This window comes from Cariama cristata, unplaced genomic scaffold (assembly GCF_000690535.1).
Source record: "Cariama cristata isolate BGI_N322 unplaced genomic scaffold, ASM69053v1 scaffold25818, whole genome shotgun sequence".
Classification (NCBI taxonomy): Eukaryota; Metazoa; Chordata; class Aves; order Cariamiformes; family Cariamidae; genus Cariama; species Cariama cristata.
Genome location: NW_009633313.1, coordinates 52,053 through 63,275, shown reverse-complemented (window position 1 = coordinate 63,275; position 11,223 = coordinate 52,053). Strand labels below are relative to the sequence as shown.

Below are 11,223 nucleotides of genomic sequence, written 5' to 3'. Positions count from 1 at the left end.
CCTCTGTAGTGCATGGCATAGGATACAGATGCACAGGGAATTGCTCTCCTTTCCTTCCATTGTTTTCTCACCTGTCTAAAAAGAATATGGAGAACCTTCCACTTTCAGTAGAGGCCAGCATAGAGGACAACCTCTCTAAACAGTTTTCACTTGCCATCACTAACAAAGCCTGCAAGTGGTCTTCAGCTTGAGTTTAACAGTGCAGTTATAGAGTAATGCTCTCTTAACCTTCTGGCTCTTGCTTAGTTCTTCAGTGTATCTCGCAATTACTATATATGTGTATATATGTGTGTGCTTTTTACTACAGGATGCTTTGCATGTGGAATGGAAAATGGATTCCGAGTTTATAATGCAGATCCACTCAAAGAAAAAGAGAAACAAGGTAAAATGCTCACTTATTATACCATGCTATTTCTGTGTTGGAAGCTCAGCCTCCTCGTTTTTTTCTGTAAGATTCTTGCTTAGCTTTCACTCTTCCATCACTGGAAGGCTTTGAATAAAGCTGCAAGAAAGGAAGTCCATGCTGGTCCCAAAGGGACTCTCACTTACACCACTGCTTGGTCAGATGTCTAGATGCTATTAATTTGTGTCAAGCTGGCTGATGATGAATTTGTCTCACCTTCTTGCAGAGGCTGAATTGCGTTAGCTGTTGCTCATGTTCGTAGTCCTGATAGGAAGTAAGTTGCCTGGTTATTCACAAGTGCTAGAAGAGTTGCTTGTTGCAGCAGCATCATCTACCATCAAGAGAAGTTGTTCTGTTCTCATGCAGTAATCTGGATGACCTAGTGCAGGAATAAAATTACTGCCTTCTTACTGGAGATCTGAACGTAACATTTCTCCTACTTGCTTGGAGTATTGCTTGCAAGAGCACTGTGAGCTCAGACCTGTAATACTCCAGATCTTATATTCTCTGTGTGCTTAAAAAATTTGGGAGGGTCTTAAGACATGATGTCTTAACAGAAATTACTGGATGAGCTATATTGACAGGTAGTGGGGCTTTTTGTCAGAAAGGAAACATAACTGAGTCAAAGTCAAGGAAAATGAAACCTAGCCATGTGATTCTAACCCTAAATATAGGAAGAAAGCTGCCAGGCTAAACAGGTTTCCCAGCACTTCCAGCCTGTGGTGACAGAAAGGATTTAATAAGAGGAAAAACGTATTTAAAATAGCAATTCCTATGAAACCAGGCATGCTTCCACTTTCTAGTGCTGTAAGAAATTTTAGTCACTGTTCACGTGGCCAAAGCTGACAAACTATTTTCTATTCTTAGTAGTAAATTCTTCCATAAGCAACTTGTCGTGGGACTATCATCTGTGATAATGTGCTAAAAGGATCAGAATTCAGCTTGAAGTCCTGTTGAGTTCTTTGTCAAAACTCTCCCTGCCAGCAGCTCTGGACATACTTCCAGGAATCCTGTGGTGAAATGTTTCTTACGAGTCAGATTGCCTTTCCCCTGTGGATTCTGAGAGGTCAGGCTGTACTGGCTGCACAGGTACACACAGACATCTTGTTTGTCTTTTGTGTACATTTAAACGTACCTGAGATAGACAAGCTCCATCTGGCACTATTTGATTGATTTCTGTAACCCAGGATTAAACCAAGTCCTAACTGTTACACCCTGGCTTGTGTGTCTTGTATCCAGGAGTTCCATGAAGTTCCCCATCCAAGCATCACCTGTCAGAATACGATAACGACTAAATAGATAACGACTAAAGTGTTCTAACATAGATTCAGAACACATTGCACAATTCTTAAATTGTCTCGGGTTATCATTTGTAAATATTTTAAGACTTTTTGTGGTGGTGATAATACTTCTTCATAACAAAATGTGCTGTCATGCTTTAAATGCTTTAATGGAGTTAAGAGGAGGATCTGGTGCAGAAGGGGGTAGTGTCCACATACAACTGTTCAGGAAGGAAACTCGGCACTCAAAAGTGCTGTTGAAGAAACCACAAGGACTTGAATGAAATCCAGGGCTTTACTGCTCCAGTATGAATGTCTTTCCAGGCATCTACCTTCAGCTTTGTATGGTCAAGTCCCAACATAATTCCTCATCCGGATGTACTGCAGTGCTTCTTAATGTCTAACTGAATCTTCCTTGTCCTATCCTTCATGCATATGTCTACATCTTTCCATTGCAATGCTTCTTCCCCACTCCTTGGACGTTCTTTACTGTTTTCTCCCATCCCTGTTTCTGACAGTAGGTCTCTCTTGAGTCCTCTTGAAATTTCAACTTTTTCTCTAGCTTTGAAATAGTTTGCTAGTTTTGTCCGCCTTTCCTGCTGCAACCTGCCAATGCGTGGAGGTATCGGACAGTCTTTTAAAGGAGAAGCTTGTTTTTAACTCTGCTCATCTACCTTGAAAGCCACAGTTACAGCCTCTTCTCTTGACAGTTCAGTTGCTTCTCCTCAGTGGCATTCCAAGCATCCCTCTAAGCTACATAAACACAGCCAAGCCCCCACTTAAATGTCATCAAATAGAAAAATCCTTTTATTATAAAATGCTCTGGTTGGTGTTTTGTTCCTCCACTTGCACCATAAGCATGGCGTATTCTACTTGTTCTGCAGTTGAGATTCTTAAAAAGGAAAAAACCCATTTCCTCGCACTCTAAATGAGAAACAGCCTGCACCAGCTGATCGGTTTTGCTTTCCCTATGTTTCCTGCGTCGAGTGAAGGGTCGCTGGAGCTGAGTCGTACTTCTTACCTATTCTAGCAGCTACGGGTGTGCTCCACAGAATGGCACTACAGATTCTAGTTCAGTTACATATATGCACGTTTCCATTCTTTCCTCAAATCCAGCAAGTCTATAAAGACAAATCCCTTTTCAAATAAAAAGGTTCATGACTAATGAATACTGCTGGTATTTTTCTAAATACATGGTATTAGCATAATAGAGCAACACCAGACTTCAAAAGTGTGAGGGGAATGAATCAGAGCGAACTGGACAGTCTTTCTAAATGTATTTAGAAACCCACTGTATAATAGGAATTATCAACCTGCCATGATGATATTCCTTGATCTCCTCTCATGCATCGTGTTTCAATATAACTTTTAAACCTTGCTGTGTTTTGTCTATATATGAAAGTGAGATCTGTCCCAACTGTGTGACAATAGTGGTCATCTTCATTGGTGTGAAAAATAACACAACTTTGCTGAGAATCCTAATCTTAAACAAGCACAAAACCATCAAACAAACAAAAAAAAATAAAAACACCTTTTAAGATTTCTTTTCTGTCATTCCCACTTTTAGAGGATTCTCTGTTTTTTAACGTCAGCCAGGGTAGGAAGATACGATTCTTCTCAGGTGCCTGAGAGATGTGCTAGCTAACATGAGTTTTTCTTTTAACATTGGTAAAAATTAGATGGCATTTTAACCGGTTCTGACACTTTTAAATAAAATACATTTGTCTTCCAGAATTTCTAGAAGGTGGTGTTGGCCATGTCGAAATGTTGTTTCGTTGCAACTATTTAGCACTAGTAGGTGGAGGAAAAAAGCCAAAGTACCCACCTAACAAAGGTGAGTCTTGAGGAAGAGAGCTTAGAAGTGTTTGCCTTGCCTTGCTACCTGTGTGAAACTGCCCAAAGAACTTCCAGACAAAATGCCTTGAGCTGGGGTCTGGTATTCTGAAGGTTCGATGAAGGGGATGTTGCAGGAGGTTTAAGTAAATGGGGTGAAGTAAGTTGCAGCACTACTGTTGCAGTGTTAACAGGCAGTTACCTGCAATGACTGGTCTCGGAGACCTGGTGACAAAGTCTGCACGTCTCACAGTTAACTCTGCAAAGAGACTCTATGGCTCGGCAGCCTGAGGGGGAAAAGGTCCCTGGTTGGCAAGCTTTGAGGGAAAATATGCTACTTTTCTTTGACTGCTGCCTTATTTCTTTGCTAACCCTCAGAGTAAAACAAAAAAAAGCTGATTGTCTTTAGAAAAATGCATTTTTATTGTCAGCTTTTTGTGGGTAAGAGTTTACCAGCTCCTACCTGCATGAGTCATAGCGTGAAAGAGTGGGTTGATGTGCAGTAGCTACGTACCTCCTGGTTAGCAGGATGCCCGTCTGTAACTGCTTAGCTATCGGGTGTACCTCTTGATTAGCCTTCTCAGAAAGTAGAGGCTGTTACAAGGGAGACAGTGTGGGTCTTCAGATAAGCCCTGATGATCTAATGCAGTGTCTGCACTGTTCTAGTAATGATCTGGGACGACCTGAAGAAGAAGACTGTCATTGAGATAGAGTTTTCTACAGAAGTCAAAGCAGTTAAGCTGCGAAGAGATAGGTAGGTACAACAAACGTGTTCCAAACGTGCAGCTTGGCCTTGTACGCTGTTCTTGTTTCCAGCTGTTTGCAGAAAAGAAAAAGATCCTGCTTTAACACCAACAATTAAAGGTAAAATAGGATTTTGGGGGCAAGCGTTAGGTGTTAACAGATCACAGCTCAAGTATACTGGTATCTGAAAATTTGGTGAAAAGCCTGCAAGACCTTCTGGTAGGGAAATGTTCTCATGTGGCTACTACTGACTGGTTTTCTAGGGCTGGAGGAGTGTGAAGGGAATTCAAGTGGATCTCTAGAGCAAGAGCATCTGTTAACAGCTGGAGTCTGTTTATGTGTGGGCGGAGGGGTTCTGCTGTCACAGCTTTGGCTAAAAGTGCTTGCCGGCTCATAGTTGCATGGGTTTTTTTGCAAGGCTGTGAGTCTCTTTGTGGGCGGGGGGAAGAACATAGCCATTAAATCAGTTGAAAGCCTTTACAGATCTGAATTAATATCTATGTCCCTGTTTTACCCACCCCAAGTCACAGGAACTTCTTGTCTGTTTCAGAATTGTGGTAGTCTTGGACTCGATGATTAAAGTTTTCACTTTCACACACAATCCCCACCAGCTGCACGTCTTTGAAACCTGCTACAACCCTAAAGGTTAGTTGTGTATGTGGGCTCGGGAATGGAAGCAAGTTTATTCTGTTCTTGACGTGCTGTTTATCTTCAGCTGCCTGAATCGGTTATCTAGTAGTCGTTAGACAGTTTACTTGCTGCACTATAGTCATGCCATTTGGAGATGCTTTTGTGTTTATAAAATGGTTATTACAATTTATTAATACTTGGCACAGAAAAGCTTTTTCATGTACTCCTGTTACAGAGTGGATTTCTAGAAGAGCTATTTGCTTTCTTCTGCAAAGAACCTGTAAACTTGATGTATTTTGTGCTGAAAAAGTTTAAAGTGCATCATTCCATTTTTCTAATAGAGCTAGAACTGTCTAGCAAACTCTTCTCTACGGTGTCAAAAGGAGCCTAATTAGCCAACTGATACTGTGCTTTTTAAATAGCAAGGTATGGGTTTGTCTTCTGTTGAAACGAGCAGAAGGCATCCTGAACCAAGCCGAGTATTAGTGCTAAGCACGGTGTAGTGCTGTGATGCCAGCTCTAGGCTCCAGGGAGGCGTGGGAGGGATAGGGCTTGGGTTTGATCTAAGGAAAGGGTTTTGTTGCAGTAGGGTTTATTGAAAAAGAGAGGTCATGTCTGGAAGGAGAGCCTCGAGGGTAACGAGATGAGCGTACTCCCATGTCAGGTACACGCTTAGGTGTACCAGGTGTGTAAGGGCAGGTCTAAAACTGGAGGGGTGCAATGGCAACTAAGTGAGCGTCTGGCTCTGGGCAGGACAGCGCCCTGCTGCGAGGATGGTCAGGGTCCCAAAGCACACGGCCTGCACAAGGAGGTTGAGGGAGCTGGGCTCGTTTCCTCAGGCGAAAAAGGAGAGTGGGAAGGGCTGTCAGGGCAGGTGGCTTACAGCTACTTGAAAGACAGTTACAGAAATGATGGAGCCAAACTCTTCTCGATAGTGCCAGCTAGTAGAACAAGGGTGTTGGCCACGCTTGATACACTGGGAAGATCAGCTTGGATGTTTTCTCCACCACAAGGTTACTTAGGCTTGGAGTCCCGATCTTTGGAGTTTTTTGAACCTGCTAGAAGCAAACACGGCACTGCTGGCTGCGCTCAGGGCAGCACAGCCTCAATGCAGCGCCGGCATGCTGGCTGATGCGCGGGGCGGAAGACACAGTACAAGTTCTGTTGTTCCTTGTGACACCCACCCACTGCTGTTGGCTGGGGCTGCAGGAATTTAGTTGGTATCAGCAGACCACCTGGGAGAGATGAGATTTACCTTAAATGGTCTGCAAAAAGTTCTGAAGAAAAAAGTGCAAGTGCCGTAAGAACCAGGCTTAAACATGAGTTAATCAATTTTACTGACAGAGGAGAAACTAAAAGATCACCTATTATAAACTCTTACCCTTTTTGAGCTGCTAAGGAGACTACTTTTTTTTTTTTAAAAAGAGCTTTGCTGTAACAGACTGAGGGAGCTGATCTCTGAGAACATCCAGGTTTTGGATAACCCCAACTAGATTACTTTGAAATAAAGTGATGGGAGCAAGTTAAAATTATGCTACTCTCCTCCTTCTCTGTGCACTGCACTTACGGATGGATCATGTTTGGGGATACTGCAATAGCCACTGAAATGAAATTCTGATTTACTACATGTATGTATGTTTGTTCTGGAATTACCAATATTCTAGAAACTTATGTTTGAAAACTTTTATTAGGTTATGGAAACTACACAGTTATTCTCTTTTGTCTTTTAGGTCTCTGTGTCCTTTGTCCAAATAGTAATAATTCTCTCCTTGCATTTCCTGGGACACATACTGGGCACGTGCAGATCGTGGATCTCGCAAATACAGAAAAGCCTCCTGTAGACATACCGGCTCACGAAGGAGTCTTGAGCTGTATAGCGTTAAACCTGCAGGGAACAAGAATTGCAACAGCATCAGAAAAAGTAAGAATAATATCCTCCTACCTCTGATTTACTATGCGTTCTAGTGTCGTAAATCCTCCTAAAATAGGAAGTTGCATCCTCTCGTAGGAAAGAGACAGAAATTTGTCATTGAAATAAGCGTTCTCAGTCTTTCCTGCTCCTTTAGGATACCCAAAAGCAATCCAAATGCTGTGCCTGAGGTAGTGTTTGTTTTAGCTGACGGTAGCAGTGACTCTTCAGTGACATTTGAATGAGATCTGGCCCAAGCAGTTCACCTGTTTCATGTGTTCTTCAATAAATACTATTAATGTTAAAAATAAAGGGCGAGCAGGGGAAGCTTATTTACATTGTTTCACCTTTATTATCTTCTGCTTAAATTCAACTTAAAAAACACCAGCTGAAGAAATACTTGCAAATAGGTCTATCCTACTGGAGGACTTAGTTCTGCTCTGGCTTAACTCCTGTTACTGACCAGGAGGGAGGTGCACTACCTCTGTTTTTTCTCATACACACACTGCAGACGTCTTCATACAGAGTGTAAGTGATAAAATTATTCTTGGAATATTTACCAAATTGTGTGTGGCCCTATGTTACACAGGGCCAAAGAACGCAATACACTGACAAAAACCTGAAGTTCCTGCATAGTAGAAATCCCGCTGGGCTGGGCTGATGCAGAAGTGTAGGAAGGATGCAAAGCGAGTCGGGGACCTGCCTTCTCCCGGGGGCCTTCAGGGAAGTCTGCTGGTGAGCTTCAGCTCCCGCAGGGCTGCTGCTTCCGCAGTGTCCAAAGGAACGCAAGGCAGATGTACCCATCTCCCTGAGGCAAGCCGAGTACTCGCCACCTTCTTCCATTCAACTGAAATGAGTTTCTCCAGGACAAGCTACATTAATCTGACAAGTCTGTGTTTAGAATGATTTCTACTGCACAGCCTACAGCTCAAAAAGCTTAAAAAAAAAATAAAATGCAGCCATAGTCTCTCTTAACTCAGCGTAATCACTGTATGTCTTCTAAAGAAAGCTCTTAAAACTGCCAACTCTATTGCTAAATAGATAATAATATGCTGACTTTGTATTAAGACTTCTTTTTTTGCATAGAGAAAAAGTTCAAACAGCATTTTCACACTGAAGTAGGAGTATGAGCAAACTGCCATACTGAACATACTGTAAGCAAACACCTCAAGCTTGTGTCTTAAATCAAAACTAAGCTGGCATTTACCTGAATCTTTCTGTGCTGGGTTCTGTTATTCACTGGTGTGCGACTGGAGAGATGTGTTTGTTAACCAGGTGTATAACACGAGTTGTAGGTGACAATGTCTACCCCCTCTTCATCAGATGAAAGTACTCTGAAGTGTCGATCACTTTATTTCGGATGCACTGACTTGTTTTGCATCGCTGGTGTCAAGCTTAGGTTACTGTAAATGAAGGACAGTTTTCCATTGCAATGTTCTGTCTGTCACCTGGCTCTCTGGGGTCTCTCAGATTTGCATCAACACAGATAGCGAGCATGTGATAGGTAACCAATGCTTCTAGATTACTTCAGCTGAACTAATTGTAAACCAAGACCATCCACAGGCTGATTATACTGCGCGGGGATAGCACAGTAGCAATCAAAATGGAGTACTGACTATAGGGAGCAAGAACGAAGGGCTTCAGAGAACCTGGGCACAAAAGGCTGTACGCTAGTCTAGTCTAACGTTTGCAAACTAAGGCCAGGGCTGCACTAGTGCTTTAGAATGTGACTTGGAAGAAACTTACTTAGTTGAGTAACACGATTGTATACGAAAGCATTGTAACATTGTGGTGATGGGGTGTGTGGGGGAAACAAATACTCGTCCCAAAAATTAATATTGAGAGAGGTTCTCTCAAATCTACCGAGATGAAAAACCCAAGAGTGTATGTAAGGGCATGCTGGTCAGACAAAACAGAGTTTTCTGTCTTTCCTAATATAATGCTCAATTTCTTTTTCAAGGGGACCCTCATAAGAATATTTGATACTTCATCAGGGCATTTAATCCAGGAGCTACGAAGAGGATCACAGGCAGCCAATATATACTGGTACAGTTAATTGATTCTGCTTTGTTGTCTTGTGAGTATTGTTGCACTGAGGCACCCCGCTAAACGGCACCCGAGTCGCCTTCAAAAAGCAAAGGGAAGTTACGCTGCCCTGGGCACAAGGCAGAACTCTCCCGGCAGTCAGAGCCCCCAGGGCTGCCCGGCGCCTGTGCTGCTTCCTCTCTGCTCAGTGCTGGTGAGGAGAAGGCAGTACCCGGCAGCTGTGTGAAGCCCAGCACAGGTTACAGGGGTTGGGACAAAACCGTGTATACCAATAGACCCACTTCTCTGCAGAGAATAAGTGTAGCTGGGGGGATACTTCAGCTTCACACTGAAACAGGGAGAATGCAATGGTGCGGTTTAACATTTCCTGGAGAGACTAGGGTGAGCACCTGGCGGGGCACAGAGGTTTATTACAACAGCGTGCTGCTCAGCACATGAGAGCCCAAGGCCCAAGTTTGACTGTGTACGCCAGAAGCTGCGGGGATGTTCCACCAGAAATAACTGCAACTGTCTGTATTCTCTACAGTATTAACTTCAATCAGGACGCTTCCCTAATCTGCGTATCCAGCGACCACGGCACGGTACATATTTTTGCTGCAGAAGACCCTAAAAGAAATAAGCAGTCAAGGTAGGGTTTGAGCCATTCCAAAGCCTTTGGGGGGGCCTTTTAAAAGTACCTTTTAGTAGAGTTTTGAACGCTAGTCTTGTCAAGCAAACACCTACACTGCTGGAGGTGGTAAGATTAATCTGCTGTGCTTGAGTGAAGCTGCACATGTAGGTCTATGTAGCAACTGCCAAGTTTCTGCTGCCTTTGTGGAGCGGTAGAATTCCAGCAGGTGGTTAAGGTGGTTCTTTGGTGGCTATCTCAGCATGAACATACTTTGTGGACACTTCACATAAAGCGATCTCTACTAAAAATCAATTGTTTTGGCAGTTTTTGCAGTCACTTAAAAACATAAAGCCAGAAAGGTAGTTGTAGGGTCCCCCTTCCCTAGAAGGTGAATCGTACGTATTACCTGATGCTTAGTAGAAGAAAATAAAAAGCTAATCAAAAATAGCAGTTAGTGTGAACACTGTGACTTGTTCAAACACACCAGCAGTTCTAAATCAACTCTAGTCAACACTTTACTAAATTGTTATGCCTTTTTTTTTTCCCTCTCTTTCAGTTTGGCCTCTGCCAGCTTTCTTCCCAAATACTTCAGTTCCAAATGGAGTTTTTCCAAATTTCAGGTTCCCTCAGGCTCTCCGTGCATTTGTGCCTTTGGAACAGAGCCAAATGCTGTCATAGGTAAGTCAGAGAGCCTTCCCCAGGTTCTGCCTGGAGAACCGGGTTTTGAACTACACCAGCTTCCAGCTGGAGGGAATGCTCAGAGGAGACAGCGTTGCATGTCCCTGTCAGCTGAGAACAGGAGCTCTCCTTGCTCAGCCCTGCAAGGGAGTAGGATCCAGCAGTGCCCAGGGCGGCAGGAAGCAAACCTGGGTGCAGCGCTGGGCTGGCAGCTGCAGGACAGACCTACCGTGGGTTCTTCCAGAGCACCTCTCTCGGTGTTCTGTTAGCTTGAAAGGTCTGCTCAAGCTATAGCTGAAGGAGTGGAACGGTACCTCAGAACGGCTGAACTTAACGTGTTTGTCTTTGTTTCAGCAATATGTGCAGATGGCAGCTACTACAAATTCTTGTTCAACCAAAAAGGGGAATGCTCAAGGGATGTCTATGCTCAGTTTCTAGAAATGACGGACGACAAGCTTTGACTGAGTTGAGGGGAGTGCATGGGTCAAAGTACTGCCTTGGCTATTCCACATCTTTGGAAGGACAGTGTATGAATGTTCAATACTGATCAAGTTTAGCAGACCTCACTGAGAAGCCTGGCCCAACATGATCGCAACAAGCTCTGAAGTAGTGGACTACATATGTTTATTCTCATTTCTGCAAGTATTCATCATTAAAATCTCTTTGGGTTACTGTCATCAACTCAAGTTTTCAAGATGTGGCTTTCAACAAGCTTGTGCCTATTGGGTTTCTCTTAATCTAAACTGTGAAATGACTTTAGATTAAACACGAGTGCCTGCCACGCTAAAAGAGCTGCAGGAGGCTGTACAAATGTACAACTAGCTTTAGAAAAAGGGATGTGAAACCAGAAGATTTTAGGCATTGCTTTACTTCCACTGAATGGCTGGGAGTAGGGGGAACTCAAATAAACCTCTACCAGCTGGGCTAGGAGCAGGAGTGCTGCCTTCCCCCCTACCCTGAGCAGCTCTTGGAGTAGCAGAGGAGAGGAGAGGACAGCGTGTGGCCGCAGACAACTGTACCTTGCACCGTGCTTGGTCTCTGACCTGGGGTACAGGGTTGGGTGGTGGCACTTGTGCAGCCGCAGAGTGTG

General features: G+C 43.6%; 1 protein-coding gene across 1 annotated transcript; it reads left to right on the top strand.

The window, feature by feature from the left end:
* Positions 1–307: 307 nt before the first annotated feature.
* WDR45B (WD repeat domain 45B) lies at positions 308–10,809 on the top strand (the record flags this gene model as incomplete). The annotated part of the gene is made up of 9 exons (XM_009706721.1): positions 308–382; positions 3,416–3,517; positions 4,183–4,270; positions 4,811–4,905; positions 6,621–6,811; positions 8,760–8,845; positions 9,372–9,473; positions 10,012–10,133; positions 10,488–10,809. Coding segments are annotated over 9 exons (968 nt in total), but the record flags the coding sequence as incomplete, so codon positions are not given.
* Between the last annotated feature and the right edge of the window lie 414 nt (positions 10,810–11,223).